Source organism: Alligator sinensis, unplaced genomic scaffold (assembly GCF_000455745.1).
Source record: "Alligator sinensis unplaced genomic scaffold, ASM45574v1 scaffold809_1, whole genome shotgun sequence".
NCBI classification, from domain to species: domain Eukaryota; kingdom Metazoa; phylum Chordata; order Crocodylia; family Alligatoridae; genus Alligator; species Alligator sinensis.
The window spans coordinates 28,050-41,364 of record NW_005841956.1 but is presented as its reverse complement, the minus strand read 5'-3'; the positions used below and the strand labels follow the sequence as shown (position 1 = coordinate 41,364).

General features: G+C 44.0%; 1 protein-coding gene across 6 annotated transcripts in view; it reads left to right on the top strand.

Moving 5' to 3' along the window:
* The first annotated feature begins 605 nt into the window (after nucleotides 1-605).
* Nucleotides 606-13,315, top strand: part of RAB41 (RAB41, member RAS oncogene family) — a 22,947-nt gene continuing 10,237 nt past the window's right edge. For 2 of the 6 annotated variants that reach the window (XM_025200109.1, XM_006020488.3), the window contains exons 1-4: nucleotides 621-789; nucleotides 2,883-2,936; nucleotides 5,242-5,347; nucleotides 10,719-10,830. In XM_025200109.1, the coding sequence (XP_025055894.1) occupies nucleotides 760-789; nucleotides 2,883-2,936; nucleotides 5,242-5,347; nucleotides 10,719-10,830 (302 nt within the window). In that variant the 5' untranslated portion in view covers nucleotides 621-759. Of the gene's footprint in view, nucleotides 790-2,882; nucleotides 2,937-5,241; nucleotides 5,348-10,353; nucleotides 10,460-10,718; nucleotides 10,831-13,315 lie in introns of all 6 variants that reach the window. The other 4 variants (XR_003093266.1, XR_003093265.1, XM_006020487.3 and 1 more) reach the window with 4 other exon arrangements.

The window sequence follows — 13,315 nt, the reverse complement described above, 5'->3', positions numbered from 1 at the left end:
CAGCCAGATGCCGATCCAGCCTTCTCTTAAAGACCCCCAAGGTAGGGGAGAGTACCATCTCCCCTGGAAGCCCATTCCAAATTTTGGCCACCCTCACTGTGGAGAAGTTTTTCATGGGAAAAACATTAGGGAAAAGCTGCCTGGAAGCTCTTGTAATTACTGACAAAGCCTTTCTAAAAATTCTTTTTGTGCTGCCATTTTGTTGATGGCAGTCAGTTACTGCCAGGCTGAGGCCAGTGTTTCCTTGAAATCTTTCATTAGTATCCATGGTTGTCTTTACAGACCAGAATGAAAACCCTTTGTGTTCTGTGCGTGTTCAGCCCTGTGCAGAATGAGCCCCTTACCACGATAAGGGGTCTTATGTGCCATAACAATACTGTTAGTTAATAACTTAGGTGGATTTGGTGTTTTTGCCTCGGATGAGCAAAACTGATGCATCTTGAGTGTCATCTATACCGTAAATATAACCGAGTGAAGGACACTGTTATGTTAGGTCCACGTAGTATTAAAAGCCTTTGCCAAGTTGTGACCAGGATCTTTATCAAGTCTTTACATTGGAAACAGACTGATCTTGCCAGATGAAGGACACAACTGGGAAAGTAACTGTAGGATTAGAAGCTTTATTGCCTCGATGAATTATGCTCTGGGACAGGCACTGTGCAGGGTCATGGTACCACTTGTTGCTCTGCTGCCGCTAGAAAGTGATAGCATGTGTGTTTTCCTTTTGCAGTTGGAAAGACATCCCTGATCACCAGGTTTATGTATGACAGTTTTGACAACACTTATCAGGTGAGTGGGATCCTGGCGAACATTGGTCTTTACCAAAATTCTTCATTTGACAAGACTTCCTTCATGAAATGTCAGCTGGGCACATTTTACCCCCTACCTTTCATGAGGTGTTGGCTCAACACCATTTAAGAGTCTGTGATATACTTTCAAATTGACAAGTAGATTGGCATGATGGAGATTGGGTAACTAGTGGGAGGCAGGAGGATTGCAGCTGTTGTGGAAGGATCTATCTTTGCAGTGGAATTTTCAGTACCTGTAAATCGGGGGGGCAGTTATATCGGGCGGAGGGCCGCTTACTGTTTTGGCAAGCCATCTAGGGCCACATGACAGGCAGCTAGGGGCAGATATATATTAATTTTGTACATTTTTTAGGGACCCCACGGGCTAGATAGAATGGCCTGGCGGGCTGCATCTGGCCTGTGTGCCGCATTTTGCCCGCCCCTGCTGTAAATGAAGCAATATTAAATTAAATCAACCCAAAGACCTGGGTTTTGTAATGGGCAAGATGTAAGATAAGAGCCTGGATGATAGGACTCCATGTCTAGCTGGAAAGGGAAGGTCAGGTCATGGAGGTCATGCATGGGGGGGTGGAAGTGGGAGGGATTTGGATAGTGTTGGAGTGATGTTGTAACCATGATGGGCCAGGAAAAATGTGAGAGGTAAGGAATTCTGTGGTAGGCATATAGATAAAGTTTTGGATACCAGTACACTTCCTCCTCCATAATTCATCTTGTCTATCTCTTTCCCAACTGTACAGTTGGTCCAATAAAAAAATACCACCTGGATGTAAGGATCTTGAGGACAGACTGAAGTTGCCACTGGGTTAAGGACCCAAGTAATAGTGAAGAAGAGAACACTCAGGGTGACTGAGAGGATGGTTGGAAGAGAGCTCGAGTGGATGAAGGAAAAAAGAATAAGAATTGTTTTTAGTCCAAGGTGCCTGGGTAAAACTGTCAAAATGTTAGTTTTGGCAGAAGGATGGGCCCAGAGTGGAGAGGTAGAGCTGTATATTGATAGTATAATGATAGTTGAAGTTGTTTGGATAATCTCATACAGTAAGAGAGTGTAGGAAGGAAGAGGTCCTTTGAGACCCCAACAGAAAGCTGGGTGGTGGGAGGTATGAGGATCTGCCTAATGAAAATAAAAGGAATAATAAGAGACAGTCTTAGAACTGGGACAGTACAAAAAGCATAGGGAAGCCAAGACATCAAGAAGGATTTTCACTACAAAGGCACTAGGGTTGTCTGCAGCAAAACCTGTCTAAAACCCAGTGGTTACAACTTGTTGAGTCATAACTAGTCTTCACAGCCTTCTTCTGGATAAAGGAACCTACTTAGGATAAGTGTCTAGGAAATATTAACAGATCTTTTACCTGACCAAGTCAGTCTCTGAATGTCCCCATATGCAGGGGACTTTATACAGTGGCTGTACCTGGGGGAGAGCTGTATGGAAGGAAGGAATGTTACAAAGCAAGCTGCCTGGGAAATAGTGCTTCTAACCTGCACTATAGAGGGAATTGTAGTCTTAGCTTAGAGCTCTTGTTTGTACATTACCAGGCAAGCGAGGGACTTTGCTGCCAAACTTAAGTGTGATTCAGCTTACAGCCATCCACAATTGGCATCCAGCTCCTCAGTCATATTAACAATCTTTTCTTTGGCCTTGGAGTTATTTCTGCATAAGGAGCCTTTTTTTCTCTACAAGTCACTCTGGCAAGATGCTTTAATTTTGGACGAGGAAGTGCTTATGTCATGGTGAAAATGTTGGAACCAAAAGGAGTGTGATGGCATTTTGATGGTGAAGCCTGCAAAGTGATGTTGGTGGGGTTCATAGATTCATAGATGTTAGGGTCGGAAGGGACCTCAATAGATCATCGAGTCCGACCCCCTGAAACTTGACTCTAGTCCCCCCTGAATCCCCCTGGGTTGGTAATGTTGGCTTGATTTTTTCCTCCAGTAATTGAATTGATGGAAAATGTAGCTGAACAATTTCAGTTGTAAGTGTATGAAGGTTCTTTGTCATTGGAAATCATAGATTCCTAAACGGGGATTAGAAGTATAATTGCAGGTTACTAAGTTGTTTTTTCTCCTTTTTAGGCAACCATTGGCATTGATTTCCTGTCAAAAACCATGTATCTAGAAGACCGCACGGTGAGTGAGGAATTGTTGCAAGTAACCTGGCACCTGCAGTTACAGGAGCAGCATTTGCCCAAGTATCAGCTCTGTGCCTGTATTATTTGTTTTACGATGGCTGTTTCTTCAGACCCACGACAGTTTTTAATGGGAATTCCCCGACATGGTCATGCTGGGTTGTGTAGAATCCAGTTTCTTGCAGTGCTGGATCAAACCACTGGTCCAGTCTCCTGTCAAAAGGTGTTCATGCAAAATTGGGACAAGCTAACTAATCCATATCCTTGGGGAAAGGGCTAGCTTCTTTATGCATCATAGGCATAACTCTTGTCAGTAGTTGCTCTTCTGCCTCTGGAACTGATCTAAGTGGTTCTGCTCTGGGAAGTTGTTCAAGATTTTCACAGGTAATAAAGCCGCTCCTTTTCAGGGTAGGTATCTTTATCTGTAATTGGTGTAATACTAATCTATCATACTAGCATCACTCCAGTGTACATCTGAATAGAGACAGTCAAGGAAGGAAAGCCTTGGTGATGCAATACAGTTAAGTGTTGGCCTAGAAAGGGGCCCAGGTCTCATTTCATGCTTCTTCCTAGTATCTGTTTTTTGGCAGTGCTTCATGTGGATGCTTAAGAGTGGGTAAGCAGGATGGAACTCCCTTTGGGGCTTGCCCCTGCTGCTCCTCAGTAGTGCAGTGCATTGCTAAACTTATTGGTCTATGCAGCACTGGTACAGGTGCCTCTGATATTCTCAGCCCAGTGGACCTGGTGTGACCTCAAAGAGAGATAGCTGAGAATTGAAACCCTCCTTTGTCCTCCTGCATGAAGGAGTAAGTGCATATATCTGTCTTGACTATACCAACTGTCATGCTCTCATTTGTTATACTAGCAGCAGTAGGAGAGAATAGCTAACAGGCATATGTAACTGTGCTGGGCCTACTTCTGGAGGCAAGTTGGAATAACTGCAAGTTAAAATTTGACCAGTCAATACAGTTTGCGGCACCAAGACCTTTAGAACAATGGGTTTTTTTGTTTGTAGGGTGAGCCTTAACTCTTGTGGCTGTGGAAGACTCTGTACTACACACACAATCAGCAAATCAGAACCTGACCTGTTCTGAGGTCCATTTTGGTAGAGAAGAAAAGGCCCAGGTGTCTTTCCCTGACATGAACTGTACTCTTAGCCTTCTCAGCCATGTAAATGGGCAACTGGAGGCCCAGAAAGCCTGTTAAGTAGGGACAGAGATCCTGAATGTAGATGAGACTGTGAAGGAGAAATGTCTGCACTCGGGCTGAAATACCTGGCTGTGTTTGCCATACCTCTTCGTACCAGGCCTTGGAAAATCTGGTACCAGCTATAGCTGAGCCAAGACTCTGACTGTTATGCTTGGAGCGAACCATGACATGGCTTTGCTTGCAGATTGATCTGCCATATAGTTTCCTGGTCTTTTTTATTTTCCCTTCAGGCTGCCCTTGGGCCAGGTCTATGAGCTGTAAATTGGCTTGCCTGTACCTGCCAGTAGAAAAAATAAAACTGTCTGGAGGGGCTGATGCCTGCACTTATCATTCACAGAACTAACTGTGTAGTGCAGTGTGTAACTGGTTGCTTGCTGGGAGATGCAGCAACAAGTGAAATGGAGTTTTGAGGAACCCTGTTTGCCCATCCCTTTAATGAGTGCCTGTCACTGGGAGACAAGGCTGCATGTCACAGCTATGATCACAGGCTGGGATACTGGAGGATACTTTCTTCCCCTGCTTCAGTACTTTTCCCCAAGAGGCTGGATTCAAGTGTAAGATCAGCCCGTTTGGAGGTGTTTATTCTCCTAGCTTGTTACCAGATACCTTCATTGGTATTTGGGCTGGGGGCTCGAATATCATGCTTTGGCACTTTGTAGCAGGCTACATACTGAATTAGTCTGTAGCAGGTTGCACTAATCCTGAAGTATTAGGTGTGACCTCATGCAACTGTATGTGGGCAGCAGCAGGTATTGTTCTCTATCTCAGCCTGGAGCCCCGACTTGTTAGGATGCAGTGAAGTAGATAGGTGTATGTAGTTAGAAGAGCTGTGTATGTTTGAGACAGAACAGGCTTGTATGGAGGTGGAAGGTGAGGCTTGCTGTTGTGTTGGGCTGGACTTCCTACAAGGCTGGGATAGAGGGGGACCTTTTGGCTTTTTCACATTTTTTGTTCCATTTTAACTTTCTTTTGCATTGATATTTATTTATTTATTTTGCTTTGCAAATTTTTTTTTTTTTTCTAATTTCACTTGGGTTTTGGTTTTGTTCTGTTTCTATTTTCCCATTCCCTTTCCTCCATGCTCTTCCATTTCCCAGATCAGGCTGCAGCTGTGGGACACAGCCGGCCAGGAGAGGTTCCGCAGCCTCATTCCCAGCTACATCCGTGATTCTGCTGTTGCTGTCATTGTCTTTGACATTACAAGTACGTACAGAGCCTGACCCCCAGCAGGGGCCCTCCTTCAAACAAGTACCCTTTAACTGTGTAAGGCATAGCTAAGCTTTTGGAAATGTCTAGCTTCCAAGAGAGCTTGAATAGACTCGCAGCTAGAGGCCTGCAGATATTTTGTGGTTGAAGCTGCTGTCACTGGGGAGTGGTAGCCCAAGTCTCTTTATCTATCTCCGTCTAGGCTGTATGGGGAATTCCTAATGCCTTCCTCCTCAGAACTCAAACCTTAAAGGGGATTTGCAAAGGATGGATAGAAGAGTGAATTGACTTATACCCTCTTCTTTTTCTGTGGTATAAATACACTTGTTTCCTCTTCTGCTTCATTTTATATTAGAAATATAGGTTTTCTGTGTGCTGGACATTTAAAGAGCTAGTAGGAATAATGATAGATACTCAGGTGGTTAGCGGTGCACCTATATATTGGTCCATATCATATCAGCACTAATAAAAGGAAAATTGATATTAGTGGCGATCAGCTTTTTTTGGCCAATGTGGCTGATGTTACCAATAAAAGCCACAACATGCACACAGCCAGGAATGCAGCTCAGCAGCATGGAGAGCAGCATTTGGTGAGTCTGTGGTGAGGAAGGAGCATGGGGGAGGGAGAGGTGTGGTGGGGACAGATCTAGGCCCTCACAGTGAGGGAGGGAGGGAGTGGGGTTGGGCCAGGGGCAGGCACTACCCAGCTGGGGCAGGATGGGGTGTGGGGCAGAGCTGTGGGCAGCTTGCCCAGGGGAGCAGGGAGTGGCTTCTGCTGCTGTGCGCACTCCTGGGGCAGACGGGGAGGGGGGAGGGGGGCGGCATGTGCACCCCGAATTTGCACATGGGGCTGGGGGGTGAATTTTGGGGTGACCATAGCCCCCTTCCCAGCACCAGTACTGCATGCCCTGCCCCCGCCTGCCCTGAGCACAGCCCTAGCCTAGTCCCCTCCCCCGCCAGGAAAAGGCCAGCGGAGCCCCTGGCCCCGAGCCTGCAGTGGCCAGCCTGTCCTTGCCCCATCTAAAAATCTGGGGGGGACAGGCCCCTGCCTGCCTCCTATGGGGGTGTGCCCAGTGGTGGGAGCTGCCCCTCTGTCCTGCACCCTGCCTTGCCCTAACTCTGCAGCACCTGCCTCAGCCCCAATCCCTACCTCACCATGGGGGCCGCACCCCCCCCCCCCCCCCCCCCCCCGAGACTTACCAGCCAGATGCTCTCCAAGCTGCCGGGCTGCATATTGGCAATCGGATTGGTATCAGCTTATATGGCTGGTTAATCGGCCATTGATATCGGCGAGAAAAATCTTTATTGGTGCACCCCTACAGGTGGTAAAACCTGACTGGGGTTGGGGGGGTAGAAAAGTAACTTTTTCACGTTCTTTAAAACTGCGTGATACCTGCTTGCTTACAATAAGAGAAAAGACTAATTTATAACTTGTCTGAGCATTCAGGAGTTAAGCTCACAATTTATACCTGAGTTGCTCAGACATCCACTTTGGTGAAAAGGAAGAACAAGACTTTCATATTACAGTTTTTATTTCTAAGAAATAAAAACTTTGAGGTGAAAATGCTGATTGTTCAGATGGTCTCTATCATTCAAAACTTAGGGCTGCATAGCAGTTCTTGACATAAACTAAGATATTAATTTGCTCTAGTCATACCACTTATTTTGATATTGGTACTTCTATTACCTATAGCAGTGGTTCTCAACCTTTTTTGTACCAGGACTCATTTGTAAACATCAGTGGCCAACCCTGACCCAGTGCACCTCACTCCTGACCCACTGCTCCCAGCTCCACAGTGTGTGGTGTGGGAGGGTGTGTGAGGAGCAAGGGTGCCCCCAGGCAGGCTGGAACTCAGCCTGCAAGGAAAAAGCCACAGTTTCCCACATTTTTTCTCCTTTAAAGGAGAATCCATTTTAAAAGTCTGTTAATCTATTTTAAAGTTGGTTTGCGACCCTTTCATATATTCTTGTGACCCTTGGGTTAAGAAATGCTGATCTATAGGGTAGCCAAAAGAGTAGAATAAATGTCCACGCAGAAGGGTTATACAGATAGTACAATGCCATGTTGAAAAAGCCCAAATAAAAACTAAGCAGTGGAATTTTTCTTTTGCATGTTATTTTTTAAATTGGAGGGGGTGGTACAATGTTCTGAGAATCTGGGCCAGTGGAATGTTAATACGTATCCTTTTATTTGATTACACCTCTGAGTTTCTAGTGGTTAAACGGCCTTCAAAGTCCCAAGCATGCCCTGCTTTGGAATGTGTATCTAAGGCTCCATTCACCATGCATAGCTTTTGGAGGATTTTTAGTATAGAGGGGAATATATACTGGGAACAGGTGTATCTGTGTTTGAGCGACAGAGTGCACAGTCTGTAGTGGCACTTTTCTTCTCTGCACCCTTCCAGGGATGAGTACTTTCAGGGGCAAAACATGCTATTCAGCTTGTTCTTTGCACGTGGGAATTGCATGCGGACTCTGAGCTATACCTGTCTGGCCTTGGGATAAAAGATTACCCTTGCACAGCCCCTGATCACAATGGAAGGTGAGTGGTGGTGGTGAAGGCCATATATCTGTTTAGCTGTCTTTCCCACACACACACACACACACACATAGAACATAAGTGTATTTTCATTCCACCCTAGTGTCACCTTCAGTTGATCTGGTCACCTTAGACCATCTTTGGTAAGTCAAGGGTGACAGCTGGATTTTGTGGATCTTTATGCTCAAGCAGATCAATTTCCTCCATAACAGGACTTCCTTCTGAAGTCTTAGCCTGCTTTAGTACACTACAATAAAATTGTGTGTACCACAGTCTACACTGGGTGAGAGCAAGGCCTGAACAAGGATCTTTTCTTCTGGAGCAAGAAGGAGGATTTTTGACAACACCTTTTAGAAAAGTGTCCTACCTGAGTTTTTGTGGTACTTCCTCTGCCCAGAAGTGGCTGAGCATCAGGTTTCACTTTTGGAAACTAATACAGTATTGCAACTCAATTTTTTCCTCTTTTTTTTTTTTTTTTTATTCGGTTTGGTTTGGTTTTTTTTTTTTTAACAGTTTTTGCCCCCATATTTTTTTCTTTTTTTTTTTTTTTTTTTATCAGGATTGGTTTGGTTTTTTTTTTTTTTATGTGGTTGAGCACCCTTGGCTCAGTATTGGTGCATTTTTATACTTGCCCAGACTTGCAATGTCTGGAAAATGCCTGCCCGTTAGTTCAGTGGTTACCATTTTTTATAAGCAGTGATGATACTTCAGTAGAACAGGATCTCTGCAGTACCAGCCCGTGCCTTCTGCTTTCTATTCAATGGTGCACTCTTTTGGTATACTTTTGAGTCAGAGGCTGGAGTTTGGAGCATTTTAAACACCTTTTTGATTAGGCATTTATAGTGAATGGGAGTTGGTTAGCAGTTGCTCCTTGTGGTCCACCATAGAGACTCATTGTGAAGATAGGGTGTAGGAGCTCAAGGTTGTTGTTAGAAACCTGCAGCACCAGCACTATTGTTGTGTGTAGCGAAGGGCCAAGGATTCACTTTTCTGGATTTTCTTTGGCATTGTGGGGAACTGACCATGCTAGCAAAAAACTTAAAAGGGGAGAACACTTCATTTGAGAGCTAATCACTTCAAGTTAGACCTGGGTTCCTCAAGCCATAGGACCGAGTGGATTCTAATACTGGTACTGTGTTAGTCTGAATTTGTTTATGGCAGGATGTTTAAAGGGAAGTGTTCTGCTAAAGCATCTACTTAAGAACAAGTCTCTTTCCTAAAAAGAAATGACCAATCTGCCCTGGGACTTCTTTTATAAATTGTAGCTGGTGTAGCTACCACACTGATAGGTGTTTCAGCCAGAGAAAACCACTGTCCCATATTGCTGAATTGTCCATGTAGCCTTTGTGAGCCTACACAACCAGATCAGCTAGTCTAATTGTAGCCTTTCCAGGAGTATCTTCCCTCACAGTGAATGGGATTGCTGGTAATGCCAATATTAGCATTTTCTTCCCTTCAGCCTATTTAACAGTGCTCATGCTGCAAAGAACTAATTGGCAGCTCTTGTGAGGGGAAACAGGCAGTTGGGTGTGAAGCTACTGAAAGCTCTTATCCAGCACTGGCTACTGTAATACCTGGATGCCTTGTTTTATGACTGCCATTTCATACCAATAGGTCTTGGTCTGTCAGGCATAATGACTTGGTTCTTTGACATCTACCAAAGAACCTCCTGGGGTTGCAAGGGAGGGGAAAGTACCTTGATATGTTCTGGTGTCTCTGGCTTCCTTCCTACTTGGGGTGTTCTGAAAGAGTAAGTATGGCTTCTCTGTTAGAGACTGAGCTACCCTCCTCTTACCCAGGAATTGATGCTTGTTTCTGTCTTTCATGCCTTCTGGGAAGAGAGCATCAAATGCCTTCTGTAAGCTAGAGTTCACAGCAGGTGCTTTTGTCCTTGCTGAAACCTCTTGACCAAGTTGATGACTGGCTTCATCTTGCACAAAAGCTCCAATTGTCCTTTTGTGGGTGTTTGATGCTGAGGAGAATTTGGATGCCATTTCACTACCTTGTCCATTCATTGAGAATGAACATGACTTGCACAGAGGGCTCCATTCTGAGATTCTGTCTCTCTAGGCTAGGGGTGTTGTGGAAGCAGCATACACAGCCCTGGGAGGGGGAAGGCCAACTGTGGCTTGCTTTTACTACCTCCGAGTGTTAAACAGCACTGGCTACCGTGGGTGGTCACCACAATGCAGAGCTCATTGGAGTGAGGGACCTATGCAGGGCTTCCAGGAAGATTGGGGGTGGGGTGGGGAATTAAAAGGAGTCTGCCTACTGTCTGGGGAAAACTGAGGAGCTAGTTTCACTGCTTTGTGGGTATATGGGGGCTGGTTGGTGAGGCCAGGCTTCAGTCCTCAGGCTGAGCTGTGATCGGTTCATTTTAGCAAATAGCCTTTTCTCTAAAGGACAGTTTCCTCCTTTTTTTTCTTTCTCTTGCTCTCTGCTCTCCCTGGCCTGGTACCAGCAGGTTCGGCTGCAGCTTTGGGACACAGCAGGTCAGGAGCGGTTCCGCAGCCTCATTCCCAGCTACATCCGCGACTCCACCATTGCTGTGGTAGTCTATGACATTACAAGTGAGTGATGCTTTGGTGTCTTGTGTTTGAAATACTGCGCTTGAGAGGGGCTATTACATAGTGGCTGTGAGTATTTATAGAAAGATGGTTAACATTAGAAACAATTAGATCTGTTCCCTTTTTTATTCAGTGTTGGGGATGTGCCAGAGTATGTGGGCACAGCCGTGCTAGCTTTATTATAGTCTTTTCTGGAAGCTTCATTCCGTGTATGTGAAAGAAGTTTGTCCTCCTCATGGTTCATCTTCTCTTTTGCCCCCAGACCTGAACTCCTTCCAGCAAACCTCCAAGTGGATTGATGATGTTCGAACAGAGAGAGGAAGTGATGTCATCATCATGTTGGTGGGGAATAAAACTGACCTGGCAGACAAGAGGTAATGGAGGGGTATTGGTGACCTCCCCAGTCTGACCAACAGGTGCTGGGAAACTGGCTGGCTGGCCTTTTAAAAGGATCTGTAACTGCAAGCAGCTTATAAAGGCTCAGCTAGCCTACAGTGTTTGGCTGAAATTCCCATTGTACTTGGCATTTAATTTCAGCATTTATAACATGCAGTAAACTTCATCGGTGAACAATTTTTACAGACTACAATAGTCTTCCTTTAATGCAACAATGTTCTGTCTTTCCTTTCACAGTTTGGTGCCAAGTACTGTTTTGAGAGGCAAGGACTTTAAAAAACAAAAAAGTAGCCTTGCCTAAGTTGGGAAATTATTCATTCTAGTGTCCAGTACAGATAACTAGATTCTTGTTGTATGCAAGCACCCATGATTGGCACCAGACATAAGGACATTTTATAACAAATCTGCCTCCAAACATCATTCCCCCTGTATTAAATGAGCACAGAACATTTTAGTGTTGTGGCAGCTCTCAGCAGAAGCAGAGCAAGTCAGACTCAGCTGTCCAAAATGAGGTGGTGAAAAACTAGACTCAGATGTGATTGGGCTTAATCTGAAATACTACTGGCAAGTTAAGGCATTTTGGTTTTTGAAGATTATTTTAAACCTGGGGGTGTTGTTTCAACATCTGAAAGAGGAGCTTTCCAGGTAACCAGAGATTTGTAATTGTGATTTTTTTTTTTTAATATCACATTAGTGTCCTTAATCTCAGATAAACAAAGCTAATATGATATAATATGATATAGATTTATTGTGTAGTGTAATGAACATTACATGTTTTTAGAGAGAATTGATTAATTATTTCAAAGTGCATTGAGATTTGAATGGCACCTGCATACCACAGTGGTGGCTGTACATGTAATGTAGATGGATGCAAATGGCTGATGCGTCTGTTTCATGGTGTGTAACCTCACCAACAGTTAAAATATCAAATGCTAGACCCTGTTTCACTTTGCTAGTCTGCACCATACTTTTCAAACTCCTCAGCACAAACTTATTTGAAAAAACTCCAGTTAAAAACACTACCTTTAATATATCAAACCTGCTACAAATTAAACCTTATTAAAATGAAGCTATTTTGGGGGTTTTGGTGTAAAACTTCTCACATGTCTGAAGTGGGAAAACACTTAGACCTTGCAGAGCTGAATACAGTTTTGCCAAACTAAAACCCTCTGCCTCAGGCTGTGCACAATGCACTTTTGTTTGACGGGTAACCTTCGAGCTGTGAGCTTTGTAAAACACAAGAACTTATTCAACTACATTTCTTGCTCTAGCCTCTGACGGTTCAGTTAAACAGCCTGAATTTGCTGTCTCTTCACTCTGTTTTATGCTATCATTGGCCATAACAAAATGTCTTGACTATTCAACTGTCAGGTACTTCTAATATTTTTAATGTTTTTTGTTTTATCGTTACATGAAGCATAGCAATCTATGGAATATACAGTGTATATTCTCTCCATTCCTTTTCTTTCTGGTGTTTCCTGACTGGCCACCTAACATTATAATCAGACATTTTGACTATGTATATTGCTGCCAGGAGGCCTCTGTTTACCTTTACCAGTTCCCCTCTACTAGGGTGAATATCCCATGCTGTTTTCAGCTTTCATAGGTGCCCTATGAAAAGAGCATGCAGTTTTGTTAAATCATCTGGCAGTTAGTAAACTGAGGCAAGGCTACTACTTGACATGCCACCTTAGGACTTTACATTGACAATGAGTACAGTTAGCCTTCCTTTAATTATGTTAGATCAATTTCAGTATTGACTTTATGATGACATTCCTAGCCACTGTAAATAGCTTTGTACTACACTTTCCAGGAACACTAGACATACTTCTTAGCTAGGTAGAGCTTCAGAAATCGGGTGGTGGGGGTGGTAATAAATGTATATCAGATGGTCTGGGATGAGGAATCTGGCTGACGAGAGGATTCAAATCAGTCTTGCCCTGAAATCACACAATGAAGATGGGTAGACAAGTTCTAAGAAGCAGCTAAGGAACCTTGTCTGCCTATATCCTTAGACCAACACGGCTACAACCTAAACCCCTGCAACATGGAAGATATTGAATTCAGCCGTCTGAAATGGAAACTGTACAACATGAAAAAGAAAGAAGCCAGACTCAACAGCGACATATATTTTCTAAGCCTTTGCAAGAAACACAACTTCATTCCCCGAGGACTAAACATCTACAATCCCCTGACTACTACACACAACTCCAAATATGCTGCACAGCTATGCAGAAGAACTTCAGAGAAAATTAGAAATCATCTACTTCACCTACTCTACTCCAAAAGAGACCAACTCAGGAAGGAAATCGTCATACACTACAACAACTTAAAAGATAGAAATCCGTGCATGTTCCCTGACAATATACAGCGGATACAAAGAGACTACGAAAAACTTTCTACAGCATTCATCCTACATAAAAAGAAGAAATGGAACAAATTACTCCAAGAACAAGCTCCCCA